The 23,668-nt window shown below is 37.5% G+C and overlaps 1 protein-coding gene across 1 annotated transcript in view; it reads right to left on the minus strand.

Annotated features, from left to right (window-relative positions):
- The window catches only part of TMEM135 (transmembrane protein 135), a 156,280-nt gene that overhangs the window by 39,024 nt on the left and 93,588 nt on the right, over window positions 1–23,668 (minus strand). The window contains exon 6 of the mRNA XM_064719310.1: window positions 20,352–20,398. Coding sequence (XP_064575380.1) covers window positions 20,352–20,398 — 47 coding nt within the window. The remainder of the gene's footprint in view (window positions 1–20,351; window positions 20,399–23,668) is intronic.

The raw sequence follows: 23,668 nt of genomic DNA on the forward strand, positions 1-23,668 counted from the left end.
AATCATCTCTTAGACATTTAGGCCTGAATTTAAACATTTTGTGAGACAAATGGTTCACAGATTAACTGTATCAGACAATGTTACTCTTATAAAATCCCTGACCCCAGAAAAGCTTGATTTAATTACTGAATAAAATAAACGTAGCAAGAGAGACAGCTAGTCCTTGAGCATTCCTCCTGAATTCTGTCTCAACCATGCTCATGCAGGTCAGACACAGACAGACAGTCATACACAAATGAAAGTAACTAAAATTGCCAGTGCTCAGAGAGCTCGAATAACTCTCTATCCTTGCACAGCCAGGAGCCCACTGACATCACTCTTTAAAACAAATGCAAAAAAAAAGGATAAAGTTATAATGATCTAAAGAAATTTCCTGTTATTCTGCTCTAGAGAAAACCCCCATCCCATGTCCTTCCCATATGGTGGAGACTCTCAGCATTTTCCAGGCTCAGGACTTGGGGCATATTTTCTTAATGAACATTACAGACAGATTTCCAAAGCTGTAACTTGTGAGGCCTTTGGAGCACCAGGAGCTCCAGACTGCTTAGGGGTCCCTGACCTCCTCTTCACAGGTGGGTGCCACAAGGCTGAGGATCAGACCAGAGCAGCTCTGCTTCCCACCTGCCACCTCACTGACTCTGCAAACACTGAGTTTGCAGCCCTACCTCCCCCTTTGGTTTTCTCAAATTAGGCTCAATTTGATCCTTACAGCTCCATTTCATGTCTAATGTACCACCTTGAGCAACTCTGGCAGTTAGTATAAAGGAGAGACAATTACCTAGTTACAGAAATACTATACACAATGCAAACAATTCTTTCCTCTATATATCCAAGAATGCCTGAGGTTTTATAGGGTGTTACTTAGGAAATATTCATTACACAATTATGCATAGAAAACAATGAACATTTTGTTTTATTGAGTCTTGCTCAAGCTGAGGAGCACCAACGTATTCACCATCACCTACCAACTTACTCAATTGTGAAAAATAAGCAACTTCTTCCTCTTTGCTAAATTTCCCCATCAGAAACCACCCGAGATTATATTAAATATCCAATTCCCAAGTGCTACTTTTAAAGCACCAGGCAAAATATTTCAGACAATATCCCACTTCAATAATTTTTCAATCAATAAATATAAAAAAGTGCTTATCTATTATTCCGAAACTAACAGCAAAGAATACTTTAACTAAAAAGAAAATTAAAATAATTATTTCTCTTCCCCCAACTTTTTTTTAGTTGCTAGCATACTCAACATCAGAAAAGTTTTTAAAAATCAGGAAATGTCATGGTAGAACTACAACATCTGATATTTAAAAAGAAAAAGGAATTTACTATTAATTCTTTAAAAACCCTAAATGAACCTTAAGTGGCAATACCTTCTGAAGCACTTTCATGCAATTGCACTAAACTGCAGATGTAGCTTATTAAACTTTCTTTTTCTTTCACCTGTCTTTATCTTTTAAGCTGTAATTCTCACAGAGCATGAAATAAATAACACGAAAATTGCAACTTGAAAAGGACATTTGAGTGGACATTTTAAAGTAATGGTACTTCAAAACTCTTAGGTACAGAGGAGATTTCTGAAAAACCTTCTCAATATAAAAATGCAGATGAGGTTATCTACCTTCTACCTACCTAGATATCTAAAACAAGATATCTGCACCAAATTAGACCTGACATAAGATGAAAAGAGCAAAGCACAGAACAAGAGATGTTGAGCAGAACAGGGAAGGTGTTGGGTTCTTGAGATGAATGTCAAGTATGCCAGGTAATCATTTCCAGCTAAGTGAAAGAAGCAAAAAAAAAGGCTATTACAGAGCAGATGGCTACTGAAAGAGAAATTCTCCAAAAGCTCACTCTACCTGGTGCCAGAGTAAGAGCTATGTGTAAATAGCACCTTGAGGTTTACCAGCAGACTGGGGGCACACAGTATGCCAAGGAGCACTTGTGGAAGCGAGAAATTATCCTACATTGCACACACCATAAAGCCCTTCAGACCTGAATTGATTTTATCTCTACATTATGAGACACGTTCTGAAATGCTAAAGGGTGTGTGGGTTTTTTCTTCATTCCCTGCTTTTGCAAATAAAATAAAATGACAGAAAAATCACAAGCCTAGCAGATCATCTCATTTGGGGAAAGTAGACCTCCGGGACTGATCTAATGGGCATAGGTTAGGATGTCCTGTACAGAATTAAGGGTTAAACATTTCCAGTTTCCTGAAAAGAAAAACCCCTCTAAATAGATGATTTCTTTATGTGTAATCTATAGAACAGAGAAGAAAAGACTGGAAAAAACAAGATCTTGAACTTAAGTATTTGCAAATCTCATCTTGGTGTTCTGACAATTTAGAACACCAAATCTTCCCCTAACATGGAATCTTACGTTATTTCAATTAATAGAGGGCTTCTGAATATACATACACATATACACAATATATAGTATTTACATACAAACTAGTTTTGCTCAAAGTCCAAAAAATAGTTTCAGCTGAAGTTTTACTTTACAAGGAAGAATAGAGAGGTACCAATTAGAGGGCAAATAACAGGAATGCACATTTTAAATTTAATTTAGCAGAAGACAATCAACCAAATAGTTCCTAGATCCTAAAACATACCATCACAGCTTTGCTTGTTTTCCAAAGTATTTTTTATTTTATATTGAATTAATACAGTAATATAAATTAAAGTCTTAAAATGCATGTGCAGATCAAATGCCAGAGGACTTCTTTAAGATTAGAATTTAAATGGAACTGAAAGTGCAGGCATTTCCACCTTTGAGTACATTATTTAATGAGACTAAGAATATTCAAAAGAAAATTGACTTTATATTCATTTTCTCTCTCCTGAGAAATGCTGCATTTTTAATGTGTCTCATTGAAACCTAGATAACTGCTTGTCAACGAATACATGTGAGCACAAATGTGCATATCAGTCACAGTGTTATCTATAATCCTGAGTACCAGGTGGCATGTTCAACATTCTATTAATTGCTGCTATGCTACTTGATTGCAAGGGCACTTAAAAGAGGGATATGCACAAAATTATGCATAAAATTAGTCTTTTGTATTTTTAAAATTAATAGTAGTTGTCTGTGAATTGAATGTGTCTGAAATAAGGACACGCTGAGAGGCTGAGAGCGCAACAAAGAACCACCGGACTGCTTTGGTAAATCACAATAATAGCTCCTGGGTAAGTCACTCTATGCTTCCCAAAGACAACTGACTGCAGATTAACAGTGAACCTACGGTAAACGATCACATCTTCAGCTTATCAAACATACAATGCAAGTATGTTTCATATACTGCCAAAAAGAAAAGCATGGATACCAGTTAAGAAACTCAAATAATTTATTCCTGCGCTTTCACTTTACATTCATCACTTCTTAAAACACACTCAAGCACTTCATAACACCCAACAAACCATTTTGATAGTGGTCTGGAGCAGTCAATGATTTTACATTTTGATCAATATGATTTTCATTGTATTTTAATGTGACTCTTTAGACTAGAACTGCTTGGGTGGGTCGTGCTGATATAACTCGAACTGACACTGCTCTGTCACCTATTCACAGCACACTCAGTACAGTGAAAACATTCACACTCTTATCAGAAGCCACAAATAAAGCTCCAAACCTCTCAAACGATTTGAAAGCTTTGCTTTCAGCACAAGGCTTACCCTTTGTTTGTCCCTGTGAGAAGAGGTGCATCAGCAAGAAATTATCAGTAACCTGTCAGTCTTTATTACAGAGTGACAACAGAGGATAAGTTAAATTCCAATTTCATTAAGTCACTTTTGGACGCATGCTGAAAACCTAATAGTGCTACCTTTTAGCTGTGTCTGACTTTTAACTTTCTAAAGGGCAGGGACAAATCAAATCACTTTCTTATTTTATCAACTGATCTTTACAAAATTAGAAGAATGAAACTTGAAGCAGAATTCCAGAAAGAGGCTTTCCTATTTATTTATACATTCTGGTTTCAACCATTTTATGACTTCAGTTTTTGCTCAAGTGCTATAGGCAGTTATCTCTTTAGTTAATTCTTCATGAAGCAACAAAGAGAGAAAAGATATTCTAAACCAGGAAATGAATAATTGAAAAAAACCTGAAGTTCCTGGGTATTTCCACTGCTCAGATGATGAGATTTTGAGATTTCAAAATCCTTCTAGTGCAGCTGCTAAATAAAGACCTGAGCTACAATCACGTATCTATCTTTCTTTCCCCAGGAGACTTTGCTCCTGGAAGAAATGCAGACAAGCACGTATAGAGACCCAGCCTATGACAGCTACCACAGGTTTACATTGCATGAAGTCACAAAGGTGCTCCAGCACATCAAAGGTGTCCTCAACACATCATCTTCCTCTCTACAGCTGATCTTTGTGGCTTCAGTGACATATTTATTTTGCCAGCAGTCCTTCCTCAGAAATTCTACCACTAAATACAATCTACTGTTCTTGGTACCTAGGTGATACAAAACAAGGTATTTCCAATAGATTCTCTTCTAGGAGTGATGCTTCATGCCTTATGCAGGAACAGTGCCTGCAGGGAACAGAAATCACTGCTTTTTAAAAATCCAACATAAATATCAAAATTTCCATGTTAGTTCAACACCAGCCATTTAGCCTCCATGTATGAATGCCGGCCCACTTGAGTTCTCCTGTGCTTAGAATCAACATGCACTCTCAGAGAGTGCATAATCACACTTGAGAGGGTCATAATCACACTTGAACTTAGACCACAGGTCATACAGAATGATGACATAAAATTACAGAAGAAATTTCAAACAGTCGCTTCTCCATCAAAAACAAGGACTGCAGCTCTACCCTTCATGTCAACTCTGGTCATCAAACCATCCCTCACTATTTGGTGAGTATTAATATTAGAAAGTTTCTCAAATATAATTATTTCTAAGCCATGTGTAGACCCTGCAATTTTAGACTATTTTTTTTTGCTTTTTGCCCAAAAGAGAGTCCTTCATTCTTCTCCCCATTACAGAAGTACTGCACACATGAAAGACTATTACAGCTTAACATCTTTCCAGAGTAAACAAAACATTTTAAGTAATTTCAAGTTTCTCAAACAATATGGTGTATAAATGTCTGATCACTTCCATTCTGCTCTGGCTCTGCACAATGTGACCATGTATAGATGAATTTTGTTACTGCAGCTGACATTACTGACACTAAGGAGAGATCAGTGGTAACTTCACATGATTTGTATGTAGTACTCTTATTTATGTCATTACAGAATCAGAGAATGTTTTGGCCTGGAAGGGACTTTAAAGATTGTCTAGCTCCAACATCACTGCCAGGGAAGGGGACATCTTTAATTACACCAAGTTGTTCAAAGTCCCACCCAGCCTGGCCTGGAACACTTCCAGGGATGGAAGTGCACTCAGTCTCACTGTCTATATCATTGATGAAGACCACTAACAGAGCTGTGTTCCAAGACAGAGCTTGAGGGACACCACTCATCACCAGCCTCCACCTGGACACAGAGCCATTGATGATAGCTCTCTGGCTGTGTCCATCCAGCCACATATATCCAATTACAATTGCTGTTTTCCACATCTCAGTACTTTGACTCATGATCAAGTTGCCATCTAATTCCTAGACACTGCTATGAAGAGCTGAGACCTGCAAAAAAGTTCCAAATTCTCCATCTGTATAGCTGATTCTTTTTTCTAAAGTGCAGAACCTTCCATCAATTTGCACTGTATATTTTGGGAGCATTTTCCAATTTGCCAAATTGCTCTGAATGACATATTCATTAAATCTGTGGAAAAAGCCAGACATCTTGGAAGACAGGTTTGGTCTCATTGTTCAACAACTTTAATAATGATCAGGATGATTACTTAGAGCTTCATATTAAATCTGTGGATGGAACCAATTATCCCCTCCACTCTGATGGTAAATTCAGTACTCGGGTTTTTCAGCCAGTTTTAAGCAGGAGAGTTTTTTTCTACAGTCTACTTTCTGGCCTTTCCTATGAGATTGTCACATGAGAGTCTGTCTAAAGATTTACTGAAGATATATGATATCCTCTATTACTTCTGAATCAACGAAGCCTCTAATCTTCACAGAGGGAAGCCAGATTGACTTGACACAATTCATTCTTCATCAATAACTGTGCACACTGTTATTCACCTCCTTGTTCCTACTAAGTGTCTTCAAAGAGTTTATTTGAGGAATCATGCCTGCATTTTTGACATTTGCATGATCCTGGGCTAAACACTACTGTAATGTCTCATTGAAAAAAATTAAATATGTTTTCATTCAAATTTATAGAAAAGAAACCTCTGGCATATTAGAAAATTACTATTTAAAACACCTAAGGTATCCCATCTATTTTACAGACTTAAAAACAGACTTTAATCTAAAATGCACTAATCTTATTCCTTTCAGAAAATACTCAAATATGACTGTTCTAACTTAATTTTTTCAGGGTTTTCCTCATTTACTATCTACTTATATTATCTTATTAATATAAGATTAACTTACTTCTTAATTATCTTATTTACACCATAAGTGAAATCCAAGTTTTTTCACAAGTTAATTAAAATGAGCTATAGTTTCACCTGATGATGAGAACCATGGTTTGGTATTAATGTAAGAGTAGAGTCAGAATCTGAATTAAATTGTATTATTATATTAATCAGATCTGGTTTGTTCATGGCAAGGTCTATTTAGGAAAAAAAATTAAGACTAGAAACCTTTCCTCAGTATGGTTTCTAGTCAATGTATCAAACATATGAAAGAGAATAAAGAATGTCTCATTCTTTAGAGTATTTCAAATGGCCCATAAAGTCTCAGATTCACAGAAGAAACTGGTTTTTCTTGCAGCAGTTTCTTTTTCTGTGAAATCGAGACTTTATGAACTGAAGTACATCTGTGAAAATCATCTATGACATAATTTATACTCTTCCAACCAAATAAGCAGATGGTAGAATGAAGAACTATGTAAATCAATGTTTATAAAGTAGCAGACATTTGACAGGCTTCAAATTATGTCCAGGGTACACCGATAGATGCCATTATCCATTACTGTGCTTTCTCTGACATTTTATCTAAGGGCCAAAAGCCAAAAGAAAGACCACAAGCATCTGACCACAAAGTAGCAATTATTTTCCTATTCTAGTCAGCAATTAGCTCACAGGAACAGAATTTCAAGTATTTCCAATGCCTGTAGTTAAAAATATGCCTTTTTCTAAAATGAAATACAAATGTCATATGCTAAAAGCCATATTTGGGGCTGCAGTCTTTGGACTACAAATGTATATTCAATTTGCACAGTAGTTACATGTGAAATATTGGATCACGTGCAACCCTTACACAAACAGAAAGATTATTTATTTTTAAAATATATACCAAAACATGTAGACTCTAATGTAATGTAATTGCCTTCTGCTTTTCATGAAACGGAGATTTTCTGCCCTGTCTGCTGTCAAATCAGAAACATGTGATGAGTGTGAGTTACCAGTTCAGGACTTCTATTTCATGACCACACTGGTGTCTGCAAACACTCAGTCTCGCCACAAAGGATTGCAGCAATCAAATAGACGCAGGTAACATTCAAATGACAAGCAGGGATTTCTGAACTCTAAATCCATCTTCTAAAAATTATAGTTCATTTCTTGGTATGACTCTCCCGTCATATCTAGGTGGATTTTGTTAATACATAGATGGTTCTTAAATTTTTCCTAACTGCTGCTCAAAGGGATCTCTCTTTCTTTAATGTCAGGAGCCAATTTTCTTTGCTAATTTAAACAAGCAACTACACAGACTTTCAGCTCAGCAAAACTTGGTAACTATTTTTAAGAGAGCAGCAGCAGCAAAACCAGGAAGAACTGACAAACAACAAATGGGCAGAAGAAATTAAGCTGAGCTGGGAAGGCAAAGAAAACAAGAGGAGAAAAGAGTACAGACTGTGTTGATGATAACTTCCTTCTCCAAGTGATGAAGAGCCAATGAGGACAGGAGCTATGCTGCACTGCTCTCACCAAGACAGGGCTGGTGGGGCATGAGAAGCTCAAGGGCAGCCTGGGATGCTGTGACCATGAAGCAGTGGGGTTCAAGATCCTTATGGCTGCAAGGAGGACACACAGCAAGCTCAACACCCTTCAGGAGAGCAGACTTTGGCCTCTTCAGGGAGCTGCTTGATATAATACCATGGGATAAGGCCCTGGATGCCTCAAGAAATCTGGCTGATACTGAAGGATCATATCCTTCATGTTCAGGAGTGATGCACGCCAAAGAGGAAGTTCAGTAAAAATGCCTGGAGGCCTGCATGGATGAACGACGTGCTCCTAGGCAAACAAACAAACAAAAAGCCTACAGAGGATGGCAGCAAGGACAGGTAGCCTTAAAGAAAAACAGAGAAATTGCCTGAGCAGCCAGGGATGAGGTCAGGAAAGAAAAACCATGAGAGAATTAAATCTGGCCAGAGACACCAGGAGCAACAAGAAAAGGTTCTGTAGGTACTGGCAATAAAAAAGAAAACAAGGGGAAATGCAGGCCCTCTCTAGAAGGAAATGAGAGACATGGTTCCATGGGATTTGGAGAAAAATTAGGTACTCGGTGACCTTTTTGCCTTAGTCTTCATCAAGTGCTCCAGTAACACCACCTGAGTTGCACAAAGAAAAGCCAGGGACTGGGAGATGGAAGATCTGGTGTAGGAAAAGATCAATCTCGAGAGCATCTTTGGAACCTGAAGGTGCACAAATCCATAGAACCTGAGGACATGCATCCAGATCCCGAGGAAACTGACAGATGAAGTAGCTAAGCCACTTTCCATCCTTTCTGAGCACTTGTGACAGGCCAGTGAAATTCCCAGTGACTGGAAAAGGGGAAACAAAATTGTCACTTTTAAAAAAGAAAAAAACAAAGACCCAGGGAACACAAGCCAGCCAGTGTCACCTAAGTGCCTGGCAAGATCATGGAGGAGATCCTCCAGGAAACCATGCTAAGGTACATGAAAAACAAGGCAGTGATTGCTGACAGCCAACACAGCTTCACTAATCATGCCTGAAATCTGGGGGCCTTTCACAATGAAGGTACAGTGGTGGCAGACAAATTAAGAGTGAGTGATGTCACCTGCCTGGACATGTGCAAAGCACTCAGCACTATCCTGCATAATATCCTTGTCTCTTGCCTCTTTCTATGGTTCTGTATAGTTGTTTATATACTACTTTCTACCTAATTCTCTGGCAGCAATTCTGTACCATGCCCCACTTTTCAAAGCTAAATTATGTCCTGTAACAAGAATCCAGGAGAGATAGTCTTGTGATTTAAGAACTGGACTGGAACTCTAAGGCTTGAAGGCACACAAATTTTGTCTCTGACCTTCGGCAGGGTACTTAAATCTTCTCCTTTAGTACTCCGTAAGTAAAATGCAAAGTGCCTCAAATGTACATGAAAGGGTAAGTCAATTAGCTGCCAAATCTTTACTATACAGTTCAGACATAAGAAAAGGCATACAGAAAAATAATTTTAAATAAGGAAGAAAAAAAAATGTAGTTGCTTGTAGTGCTGGCAAAACCATAAATAAAATACATTTAACAGTTTTGAAATCCTGCAAAAATACAAGAGAATCCCTACATCCTGTGAATGGATCTTTTTAGCAGTGGGATTAAAGCGACCAGAAATCTTGTCTGCACTGTACTTCCACTCACAGAGCTGGGTATTTTAATGCCAGGATCAAAGACAGAAATCGAATCTGTGAACCTCAATTGCTTTTTCATCATCTGACTTGTAATATCAGCCTTGTTCTGGCCAGTGCCTGGGAGCTAGAGGGGTGATGTGAGATAGTGCCAGTGATCACATCCCCACAGAAGGCATTTCAGGGCAGCTGGGATGCCGAGGTCCCCAGCAGCCACAAGCAGTTTATTCTCAAAGCCTGAGAACCAGAAACTATTTCCTTTCTTTTATTTTGCATTTAAGGATGACAGGAAGATGATAAACAGCCAAAGCCCAGACACATCAATATGCTAGCAGTACAAAAGCCCTTTGTGATTGACTGACAAAACCTAAAGAAGGGGAGGAGACCCTCTTTTTCTTCCACTGGGGATGGCTCTGGATAGAGACGCCTGAAATTTTAGCCCTCAAAAGCTTCTCCTGTTACCACCAGATCACCTTGCAGGTAAACACTTTCCTGGTTCATTGAGTCACTGTTACATATCTGAAAAAGAATCTCCACTGAAAAGTGATAATGGTGGAAAAATACTCCCTATTGTACAGCCGTAATTCTTGTACTGCTTGTCTGTAGGCAATGCATTTCCTCTCTTGAGGAGGCTGTGCAACTGGATCCAGCTACATGTAAAGCAATCTGTTTAAATGAGGACAGGATTTACTGTTGGAAAGAAGAAGTTGAAATACATTCCAGGAACCTATGTACCATATGGCTAAAAGCGACTAAACATGGTAAAATAAATTTAATCTCTTCACATTACATTCAAAAGTTTCTATTTTTCTATACAAGAGTAAACTTACTGATTTAGCAAATGCAATGGACTATTTGTAATAACTGGTATTCCATTTTAACTCCTAAAGAAATATCTTTGTAGGCTAACTAGGTAAATTCTTAAAAGTGTATGCATAGTACTAAAATCCCTATTTCACTTACTTCCTAGCATACAAATTGGCATGTGTACCTTGCAATGTGGCAATAGAAACCATGATGCTTTTATCAAAATTCTTCCTTTCTTCGCCTATAGCTGTAAAATCATTGGTACTACTTAATCCACAGGAAGCAATTAAGCAAGATTTCTGAATTTATGGTAAAAGGGCTTTTGTTTCTTTTAAAAGCAGTGAAGCCCAACAAAAGAGACGTCACATGCTTTAAAGATTCTTTAAAGAATCTTCTTGACTTTTGACACGTATTACCATTGAACAGATGTACAAGCATATCTCAATATGAAAAACAACAACCACAAAAAAGATAGGAAAGACAGGAACTAAACAGAACATAATTTTCCTCCCTCACTGGCAGCTAAAAAAGCCTACTCTGCAGCCTTTTTTGCAGACTGCAGGAATCAGGAGCAGCATGATTTAACATAGGGAAAATGAAAACTAACCCAAGTTCAGCCCACACATTTGATACTTCTCATTTGGACCTGACCTAACCACAGCTCATGCCTTCAAGAACAGAGCTAGTTTGAAGACAAGGGTATAATACAACCATAAAATACTTGCCTATTCATTTCAATCCACAGTTAGCTTTCAAACTTGAAAGACAAAGTGAAAAATAGTATGTACTGGGACTGGCAAACTTCCTATAACAAGAAAGGTGGCTCAAGGGATTGGAGGCAGTATCTGTCTTTTGTAAAAAGCCAAAAGGACAATGATCACCTTTATTCTGGGCTATCATTTGATACAGATAACATTTAGGTACTGCTTAGGTATATAAAAACCAAGTTGTAGAAAGATACTGCAAAAGTATGTAATTGTGAGGTCAAGAGGCAGAAACAAAAAAAGGAAAAAAAATGACCTGATGACTTGCAAATTAGTCATTTTTATGACCCACTACGCTTTTAAACAAGTACTTTATCTGAAGAGCTTTGGTAAAGCCAAAGACAAAAAGCTGCACTACACCCTTAATAATGCAACCACCCATGTTCTCCTACTCCTTTAATTACAGCTGGATCATGGCTGGTCAAAGCTCTGTCCTGCTTGGCTTCTTACTTCTCTGTGGATACTGTTCCACGTCTCCTCCTCACATTTCTCTTTTCTTCTCTGGTCAAGCAGTGCATCTGATAACAGGAGTAGGTCAAGAGGAAACAGCCAGTTCTGAAACTCAGTATTATCCATCAGTCACCCTCAAGAGGATCCAAAGAAAAAAATATTTTGAAAGGCACTCAAGAGAAGCATTTGTTTCCCCACCGCACATAGCCCCATACGGAGCCTCCTCCCAGTCCCTTCCCTCCCCTTGGCTCCCATCACCACTACTCCCAGTCGATCACAACTCTGGGAAAGCAATCATCTGTCTCTGCTGATAGTGCCACTGTCACTGTGACTCTATCTCACCTTTCCTACACTCTCACCTGCTTTTCAGGAGACTGCAGAGCTGCCGGCTCGGACGCGGCAGGCAGAGATGCCTCAGCACCAGGTAACAGCTGCTTTGATCTTGCTACCAGATGGAGTGTTTGAAATATTGTAAATATATTTATGCTTATCCCTTTGAACACCTAAATGCTGTAGTATGAACTCTCAGGTTTGGTTTAGTTTCCTATGGTGCATATGGACATGCATCCTGCACCTCTTCTGGAGGTAGGCACAGACACGGTGGCATTGCTTGCCTTGGCATGACAGCCACACCACAGCTGAATAAAACAACCAGCACAAGGATTAAAGGCTGATGTGGCGTGCATTTCCTTGGGAGAAACTGTAAATAAAACAGGCATCACGCAATCAACGACCATCATCAAAATGTCAGAAGTTCTCTCTCAGGGTATTTTCAGGAAATTAGTCCAATAACTCCTGGTATCTTAAGACTAAGTCTGTTTTAGCAACATTTCAGTATCACAAACACATATATTTGGAAGGCAAACATAAATATTAAATGCTACATTCTAATTACTAAACTAAATATAGTGTTAACACATTCTTTCTCAAGAAAAGGTATTAGAATAAAACTTCATAAAATTAACATTACATGACAAGTCTCTAATTTAAAGCAGTACTTTAAATACTGTTACCAAATTGGAATGTACATTTTGAAAGACAGAAATAAATAACAGCAAATTTAAACCTTTCCAGTTCTAAAGATGCATCTCTAGGACACAAAAAAGGTATAAATACTTTCACTTTTTCCTCTTGACAAGGATCTAAAGAGATCAGAGTTTACTGAAGTTCTGAACTTTATATTACTCAAAAAATTGCAAAAATTCTGTTTAGAACTTTAAAGGATATTTTTAAGTGTTTGACATATTTTTTCCCAAGGAGGAGAGTTTGTTCTAGGCTGTCCTTTTCCTGTAATTTCCATCCAAAAACTTTGGCAATAACCCATAAAAATTAATACTTAAATAAATACTTTTAATAAACTTGTCCTTTTCAGGCTTTTTTGCATTTATTAGCAGAACAAAAGGTAATTTTTTTTCATCTCAAAGTCAAGAAATGGAAAGATGAGATATGGGCCATGTATGCAGAATAGGCTAGAAAAAACTTAAAATCATAGTATCTCAACATTTCATTAATTCCAAACACTTACCATCCCTCAGAATAATTTTAACAGGATCTCTAGGTAACCTTAAAGAAAAATGTTAGCTAAGATGAACTCCACCTGGAGCTATGCAAGTAAGTTTAGTGCACAATCCTCTATATAATCAATTAGAGAGAGGGAGCTCCTCAACATGAGTTGAACCTACCCAAGATGGGAACTACCTTTAATTTGCCCATTTTTCCCTCCAATTTCCTAACTTTAATCAGATAGGTGCCTAAAGCTGAAGATGACTCCTGGAAAGAGGCCCTAGAGACATGTTAAAGATCTAATTGTTGTAAGGCTCTCTTTAATGCTATGTTGGGGATCAAAATGGATTTCTTCTAATTTTATGAATACCACTCTTGTCTTGTTCCTCCAGTACCTCCCAAACAAATAGGTGAAAAATAATGGTTCTCACTTGGAAGTACAAGAACACAAAAATTGCAAAAGTGGGATTTGCTCATGGATGTGGTATAGCAGCAGCCACTGCAAACAATGAAGGTGAAGAGTGTCAGGAGAGGCTCAAAAACCAACTAGAGACGTCCTGCCCCCCTTAATCCTGCTGGACACTGAAATTTTCTACCCTAAATATACTTTTTTTTTTTTGTAAAATCTCTTGGTCCAGATATCTTCTTACTTGTATGAAAAGCTAAAAATCTCAAATTCTTGCAGTAATAAAAATATGCTTAAGATGCATCTTTATCATTTCTGAACTACACGTGTATGTCCAGCATTAGCCTGAGGAGATCAGTCTCCCTCTCCTGTGAATGCAGCAGTTTGGATCAGAGCTCCACAAAATTCAGCAATCCCCAAAATTCCCCTGCAAACCAAATCCAAAAGTACTACATCGTATAGCAAGATTTAAGAGACAAAAAAAGAAACAAAAGAAAAACTAAAATGCAGCAGAAGTCTCCTAAAAGACTATGAGAGAACAAAGAATATGTTTCATGAAAAGAGTAAAAATCCTTTTTTACTTTTTATTCTATTGCTAGATAAACAGAACATGGATTATCTCACCTTTTACCCATATTTATATTTGAACCCAGTCTGTGCAAGTCCAGCAGCAGGTCTCTGGGGGGCATTTTTAGTTGGTTTGTGAGCCTCTCCAGAAGTGCCTATGTTAACCCAGAAGGTTATCTTCGCATCCCCAACCCCCTCCTGCAATCCATGTTCTACTTTTGCTCACACTAAATAAAGCAAACTGGTATTTATAGCATTTCTTAGGAGGCCAAATGTTTTCATCTACTCACCAGGTCATCCAAAATACCTCAGAAATCAAGTATCATGACATTTACCAAAACAATGCTTTGAATCACTAACTTTGAGATGTTTATATAAGGATAGTAAAAAACATATAAACATGGAAAAAAATCCTCATCTGTTTTTTTCTTCTGATTTATTACATAATAATTCAACAGCAGAGAGCTTTTAATGCACTCCTGCAACTGTACAGCAAATGGAAAAGGCTCCAACATAATCTTTATAAGAAAGGGGAAGATGATTTCATATTAAATTCATGTAACAGCAACTCCGACTGTTAAGCTTTCTGATTCTACAGCAGGAAAGTAGAATTATAAGGCAAAAATATCTTTCAAGCAGTTGCTTCAGCACAGAAAAGAGTTTAGGTGATTAAACAAGAGACTTGTTTAATATGGTACCAATATAGCACGGGTACCACACATTTTTAAAAGAAAATAAAGGCACTTTGAAATATCATGTCGAAAATACTGAATAGATTACAGGATATGTGTTTCACAGAGAAAGAAGAGCAAATAGCTGTAATTTGGGAGGCTAGAATTTCCTTAATGAGATAGCATAAAGGGCTCTGCAAACAAAAGGACCTTTCTCAAAGGTTTTCCGTGTCTTTACAAAAGTTTCAGTATTCTAGTAGCAGTATATGATACTGCATCTGCATTTCTTAGGGTTTTTTTTCCAATAACCATTTTTAATCAGCACATAATATACAAATGGCATTAAGAGATCAAGAGCTTTCTCTTGTGAGCTATGCAAATCCTGAGTTATGAAAAACATGTTGTCCTGCTCTGTGAAATCACAGCAGTAACTTCAGATTGTCTGAAATTACTGTTTCAGAACATAACACTTTAGCATTTATCTCTAGAGAAGGCAGCCTTCATCCTCAACTCATGATCAATCAATCATCAGAAACATTCAGCCTTCCTTAATAGCTGGTTTCAGCTCATAGGTGGGGCTTTGCTTTCTAAAGTTCAGAGCAGATGAATTAACATGTGCATATTATAAACTGGTGGTATATGGTCTAAGGATTAACTACTATAGCAACCAGTACTGTAGTCTGCCAACACATATTCACCCAAATTGCTGGATTTTCTAAGTTTATATGGATAGGATTTCTATGTAGGTGTTCATTTATTGTACAGAGATTGCAAGTTTTATATTAAGTGGATTTCTCCAAGCACAAAAATGCACAGCCATGCATCACCCTTCCAAAAAAAATCTCGTGTGCATTATTCAAAATGAAACTGCTACTAAAAAAACAATTGCACTGTGTTTTACAAATATTTATTTTACACATGGTAGGATCCCTCCTGCTTCTTAATTTCATTCTATCCAATTACTCTAGAAGAGTATTCTGGACAGTACCATGAATTATTCAAACTGAAATAAGCTGGCATGAAACCATGGTATAATCAAAACCTTTCTACCCACAAACTTAATTCCATGCAAACTGCAATTTAAAAAACTATTAGAAGAATTAAAGAAAAGTGTACTTTTATTATAAGACACTTTAAGAACAGTCTCTGAGGACTGATCAAGTAGCCTCTCTGCTGTCTCTTTGCCTTGAAAGGAACTGGAGTTGGCTAGACTGTGCATACCTGGGGTTTCTTTAGGAAAGCAGCACACTGTGAAGAAATCCTACTCACAACACACCAGATGACACCATTAAGTACTGGGCTTTTTGAGTTAAGTGGCGAACATTCAGATCCCGAGGACTTCAATATCACCTAAAAATTAATTTCTACAGATAATATCCAACAGATATAAGAACATTCCTTTCCCCAGATACACTTCTGCATGTAAGATTCTTAGGCAAATATGGGGGGAAGGGGGACAATCCTTCAGCTGTGGTTGCCTATCCGTGTGAATTAAATATATATGTATCAGATTCTGCCACACTGTGTATGCTACAGCTATCTACAAATGAGTAATTATGTAAGTAAAATGAGCATTTTAATTTCATCACTTCCAGTGGAGTGGAGCAGAAGCATTTTGAGAAAAAACAGAAGTCCAAGTTAGAAGAAAAGTACCACAAGATGAGGATGGAAGAGAAGAAATAAAAAAGTACTGCACTAAAATATGCTTCCTCTGAGTGTAAATATAACTCTGTTACTTGTAAGCCTATCATCTGCATTTCAGCTGCTTTTTTCCTAGTATATTCTTCTATTTTTTCCTGTCTCCTGACATGACCTTTTTTCTTCCCTCTTTGGCCACTCTCTCCTACCTTCTTCCTACTGTTTTCCTTTGTATGTTGCTCTTCTGAACCTACCTTTCACTCTGACTCTCCTCTCACTTTATCTATTCTGAAGTAATTATTCCTGGTTTTTCCTTCTACCATTTCAGCTCTGTAACCTCACTTCTTTACTTGTGAGATTTAGCACCTTCTTTTTCTTGTCCTGTAGCAGATGCAATAATGTTTGAACAGTCCAACAGAATTTGGGGAAAACTCCAGTAATAAATATCAAGGCTGCTTGGTGATGTTTTCAACTAGTATGAAACATCTGCCTCATTAACAGACCATTATTACAGGATTTGTGTAGAAAACAATATAAAATAGAGATTATAGCAAGATACTGAAGACAATCAATATACTAGAAAAGGAAATAATCAAATAAATCAAGAAGAACAGCATCTATACTTTCACAGACCAAGACTCATGCATCTGTTACAGCAGTATTTCCTGCTACAGCAGGGAGTAGATAGGAAGACACCCACCTCAAGGGAGATGTATGGTCATGTGGCAATTAAGTGCAACATTTTTTTCTCTTGTAAAGGATGACTATCAACCACTGGCCTTCCAGAAGCAACATTAAACAAACTCAGCTTTACAGGCGTCTGTTAACCTGGCAACCTGAAAGCTACCCTGGAAGCTGTGTGATGTATAGAACATACCTCAATTCTTCCAAATAGAAAACAGTTTTGAACTTTCCAAATCAAATAACTTTTAATTTCCTAGATTCAGCAAAGATCACCTAAAGTCATGCTGGTATGCAGTTACTTGAAAATGACCAACGTCCATGGGAATGTTGTGGAGCACCTATGCTCTCCATGCTTTCCCAATCAGCACCAGTGGCTCAATCCAATGCAGCTACCGTGCATCACAGTACAAGCTGTGCAAGGAAAATTATTCAGCTCAAAACTACCCAGAGAAGAAAAAAACAGCCAAATTTAGTTACATCTGGAGCTGTTAGGAATGCAGCTCCAACCAGGGCTACCTATTAGGCACAGTAATAATTTTTAAGATCAGAGAACCTGATAACTTCAGATAAGGCAGTTTATATGAACTCAGAAAATAAAAGACTACTTTGCTTTTATTCTGTGCAACATTTGACTCCCAAGCATCAGTAAGACTTTTATAGCATAGAGGTAGACTTAGATTAAATCTCTTTTTAGAAAAGTTTTAAGCTTCAAATTACAGCCTATAGGTGTTAGGATTTTATCTTTAATAATGAAAGACATTTCATATGATCTTGGTGACCATGAGTGCTACTGCTCTCCGTACCTTTGTTGACATTTTAGTTGGGTGGAAGGGACAAAGCCACTCTGGGAACAAGTTAAGTAAAATGCAAAGGATATTTTTCTGGTTTTCAGGTCAGTGAATGCTTGTTAGGAGTTAATAGTGTTTTATAATCAACAGGAATATATTCTACAAGCCAAACAGATCTGGCTTTGAATAAGGTGTTCATTCCAGAAGTATGAACGTGATTTTATCAGTTTGATCCATTTATGATTAAGAAAAAGGGTGAAGTGATTTTGAGCCATTAAATAGGAAATTTAATTTAATGACTCTCCCAATCACTTTCAGCTTTAGATGACAACAGAAACAGGAAGATTGTCTTCCCTAGGCACACAGGATTTTTCCAAGGCCTGTCCAAAATCTTACTGAAGGGCATCAATAGTTAATTCAGTTATCAATTCAGACAGCAACCAGCTCACAATCACAGCTAGCTCCAACAAATGGGCAACTCTCAGGTCTGATTAAGTGACCTCTCTGCTGTCTCTTCTCCCTGAGCAGTTGACAAGACTCTGTTCATATCCAGAGGTATTTTCACCCAGACCCTTTTAAACCTGGCTTCTTTAGGAAAGCATGTGAAGAAGTCTCCACACAAAAGAAGACTCACAAAACTGATTATACTGAGAAAGGAAGAAAAAAAACCACCTCAAAAACTAGTTTGTGCTAATTATTTTTGACAAATTTGTCTTAGTACATTCACTGGTGTTTACAAATAGATTTTTTCCCCAATAATTAAACTAAACTTGAGGCTCTATTTTAATTCCCCTGTTCAAACACAAAGACAAAAGGAATTAAATGTTGTTGATGATTGCTCAACAGGATATTCCATCAGCCTTGGCATGAGTCATTATTTTAGAAGAGAAAGTGGTTTGGAGACCATTCAATAGCCAGTGTTTGTGTCAGGTCAAGGAAAAATTCACCAAATACATCTGGGCTCTGTGTCAGTTCTCACCTCTAGAGAGGCCACAGGAAAGCTGGAGAGGGACTTTTTACAAGGGCACGCAGTGACAGCACGAGGTATTGGCCTCAAACTGAAAGAGGGTAGCTTAGATTTGATATTAGGAAGAAATTCTTTACTGTGACATAACATGTGGCGGTGAGTCACCGGAATGGTTTCCCTGACAAGCTGTGGTTGTCTCATCTCTGAAAGTCTTCAAGGCCAGGCTGGATGGGGCTTTGAGCACTGGTGCAGTGGAAAATGACCCTGCTCATAGCAGGGGGGTTGGAACTAGATTACCTTGAAGCTCCTTTTCAGACCAAACTATTCTAGGATTCTGTGATTTAACTTGCAGGCTCTCTCTAAAACACCACTTCATTACCAAGACATAGGTAGGAGACAATTAGCTTCCTCCAAGATCATACAACATTTATAGTTTTGACCAGAATTTTAGTGCTATGAGTTCATTTGACCAGAATGCATGCAGACAGGTGTCCAACCTCAAGACTACAAGTCAAATTCTCTGAGGTTGTTATGGCTTAACTCAGAGTAGAAGAAAATAAAGCAAGAATACTGCTAATGCAAAGTTCTTAATAGGTTATAGATGAAAGGAGGAATGCTTCTCTGAATCCCCTAAATTAACAGCCCTCTTCTATCCACAGACTGTTCTTGGCCAATATCCGTAAGTAATGGAATTATGAAAAACAAGCTGCAGCTTCCAGAGTTTTGCAATTACCAGGGGATCATACAGCTTCAAGAACCATAGATGGCTGCACGCCGCAGAAAATTCTAAGCCAAAGGGTTGTAGTCAAAGGTTACATTAAAAAGCAACTTTCCAATTTGAGATATAATGAAGAAAATTTGAGAGGTCTGGTATTTAAAGGGAAATAAAATAAATTACATGCATCTATATTGCAAACTGAGAGATAAACAAGCCATTAAAATGAGTGTCTCATCCATCTCCCACCATTCTAAGCTTTAAAACATAGATATAATTCATAACTTGTGAAAACACATGAAACAAGTTTATTCTAAAATTGAAAGAAGGTAGCTACACCCGCACACAAGTCAAACATTTGGCATTATTTAGGGCCACAAAATTTGATTTTCCTGTTCTCCTCTATTTTTGCCAAAAGAGAAAATGCGATCTTCTTGCCCTGAGCTCTTAAAAAGAGCCGTGAAAAGCAGATTTCAGTTGTTTTCACACTGTGTTACATCTCCAGGGTCTTACTTAGGAGATGAAACTCCTTAAGTAATCAGTGTATTTTCCAGAAGAATCAACATTTCCCTTTTTAGCCCAGTTATGATCACAGCACTGGGTGGTGCCACTGAAGCACTCTAGTCAATTCATCTTGAGTGAAGAATATACAGAAGAGCACCAAAAAGCAGTCAGCTCTAAGAAACACTGTTCAAAACAATTTTGAACAATAAATGGATACACCAGCAACATACCTGAAGAAGAACATGAACAAAGCAGCTGTGATGCAGAACAAAAGGACCTACAAGAAGAAGAAAGACTGTTATTACATAACACACTACTACTGCAGGCATGTTCTGGATCATGAGGATTCTGTAACTTTTACTATAAAAGCTACACTTCATTTATATGCTGGAGGGGTCAGAATGAAAGTTTGTCTGAGTCCACCAAAAAGGATTGCCTAGTTTCTAGTGGACTTTGTAGAAGCTTAAAAAATTGAAACTCAAACCAGAGTAGTGGGACAACAGACACAGCAAATGGCACCACTTAAAAAGCATTTGTAATAAAAGTCCAAGGAAAAAAATATTTATAGAACAACATAATTTAACAATAAAATATTAGAACTGAAATTTAAAGATCATATTTTACCAGTCTTTGCTTTTGTGATTAATAGAAATATCATATTGCTAGTTCCAGTTTAAAAGGCACAGTCTTTAAAAAATCTGTTTTGACAGCTGCTGGTCCTGAACTGCTTTCCAGCAAGTTTGAGAGTAGATAATTCTATTCCCAATTAACAATACCCTTTCTAGTAGTTTAGCTTAGTGCTAGACTCACTTGGAACAATCATATCTTGCTCTGTATCATCAATGTGCTCATACAAGAGTCACTGAGCAAACTGAGCAGCTCTCCAGCACTGAGAGGGGAATGTCCTACTTCCCACTGCCACCCTCTCTGCTGGGGCTTAGCGCTGTTACCTCCTCCTTATCACCTGCACAGGGACTCACAAGTGCTGAAGAACACCTGCCTTAATCCAATCCATCTTTCCCACGTACACCTCATAAGTGAGAAAATTTTGTTTTGTTCTAGGTATACTGGCCCATATTCATACTATCATTTAGGAGGCAAAATCCTTACAGAAATATTGTAAGTCTTTCAGAAAATATTTGCACCTATTTTCAAGGGTTGAAGAAGTTTTCATCGTGAGCGGATACAGACATCTTACGTGAGAAGAAATGGAAGAGGTGGCAGAGGTGTAAATTAGAAGGTTACAAACACATAGAACAGGAGGCTGCTGCGTGTTAAAACAGATCAGAAAGTGTGAGAAAAATTTGCATAGGAAATCTTTACAACAACTTTCAGAGAAAACAAAATCTTACAAATAGCACCATTTCTCTTTTCTAAGCTCCTCTGTCTGTGACTTAAAACTAGGTTACACGAGACACAACATCTGTTGTGTAAACTACCAATTTTTTCCTTCATCAGTACTATCATACTTTATTAATCTGCATCAAAAATGTGAACATCTGAAATTCTTTTATACAAAATCATGAGGGCAAAGGTATATTTCATGAGAGTAATTGAATATTTCATTTCAAACTAGCAACAAAAGCAGACAAGCAGACTTGTTTTTAAACTCAAATTCTACTCAAAAAGATCTGCCCTGTTCCTATAAAGTTCAAAATGTATTTGGATCTGGCAACCAAGCATCAATTCTCTGGAGGTTATTCTGGAGACACAGGAAGAAGGCGGCTTGACAGCCTGAGCAACAGTATTGGGAAATAAGTGAGATATGGCAAAGAACCAGTTTTCTGGATGATGTGGAGGGATGACAAAACAAAAAAACCCCAAAAAAATAAACAACCCCCCCCCAAAAAGCACACAAAAACCAAAAACCCCAAAGCAACCAACACAATAAAAAAAAGTATGCCTTTGCATACCAAAACCACTTCACTAAACAATATTTTCTTGCCCTTTTTTCTTTTATTCCTTTTTTACCTTTTTTTTTCCCAGTAAGTTTGATAATAATCTAACAAGTACTCTATATAGTATATCTAACAATCTATATGTATAATTTATTTCAGAAAATATTTGCACCTATTTTCAAGGGTTGAAGAAGTTTTCATCATGAGAGGATACAGACATCTTTTGTGAGAAGAAATGGAAGAGGTGGCAGAGGTGTAAATTAGAAGGTTATGAATGTATAATTAAGATTCCCTCAGAGCTCTTTCTACTCCAGGCTAAAGCAGCACAGCTTTCTCAGTCTGGGAAACCCAGCCCTGGACACAACACTACAGACATGTCTCAGCAGCACTGAGCTGGGGGGAAAGATCACCTTGTTCAGCCTTCTGGCAGTGCCTTTGCTGGCTCATGTCCAGCTTGGTGCCCACCAGGACCCCCAATTCTTTTTTGAAAAGCTGCTTTCCAATGCTCCCAGGATATACTGGTACCATTCCTCACCAAAGCCATCATTCATCCCTTTGTTGAACCTCCTGAGGACCACTATTAAAGAAAAGCATAGACAAAACGAGACAGTCCAGAAGATCATGATGGGAATAAAAGGCCTGTAGGGTACAACTGTTGGAAAACTACTGAAACTATAAAAGTAGTAGTTAGTGATGATCATGACAACTCTTTTCATATAATTATCACATACTGATAAATCTGTCTCATCAAGTACAAGAGGAGGAAGGCAGAGTTAAGTCTACAGCAAATAAAGCATTGGTTAAATAACAGAAAGAGCTCTCCAGGGTAGTGATACACCAGAACAAGATGTCTGTGAGATTGTGGAATCTCCTTTATCAGAGTTGCTTAAGATCAGTAGAGGCAAACATATCCAAGAAATGCTGTGGACATGTTTGACAGGGTGTCTCCAATATTTACTCAACAGAAGGACAGCAAAACATGTGGCTAAATTAGACTCAGACTCTTCTACATAAAATTCACAGCCCTACATGGAAAGTCCAGAGACTGCCTTATCATAGCACAAATAAGGCAGAAGCAGAAGAAAAATTGTCACTGTGCCCCAAATCTAAGCTACTTTCAAAATAAGCCTTTTTTAACATTCTAGAATTTTTGTAATATCTTCAGTACAATGTGCAGTACCTATTTTAGTTTTTAAAATAACAATATTTTTTAAAAAAGAAAAAATACTAAAGGCTACAGAAATAGAATTCTAAATATTAAGTGAAAAAGACTGCTATTCCAGTGAGCAGGAAGTCTCACTTGGGATTTTCCTTGCAGAGTCCATTACTTTTTGATTTACAACAGAAGACCAACACAATGTACTTGGCAAAATACAGATTTTGAAACTTTCCAGCTGAAGAAACAGATACCAGCAGAAAACCTGCATGTTGCTAATGAGAATGATATGCTCTAAAGATTTTAACATCTATGAAGAGATGCCTGTAGGTTACAAGGAAAAATCCTTGTGCTCCAGGACAGGTTAGCATATTTGGTATGTGAGTACTTTAATTTAATTGATTACATTATCCTTCACTGTAGTATGATAAACCTTAATAAAAAATAATAAATAAAAGGAAATTTGCTGACAAAACTGAAAAGGTACTTTTTT

The sequence above is a fragment of the Zonotrichia leucophrys genome, chromosome 1 (assembly GCF_028769735.1).
Source record: "Zonotrichia leucophrys gambelii isolate GWCS_2022_RI chromosome 1, RI_Zleu_2.0, whole genome shotgun sequence".
Taxonomy (NCBI): Eukaryota; Metazoa; Chordata; class Aves; order Passeriformes; family Passerellidae; genus Zonotrichia; species Zonotrichia leucophrys.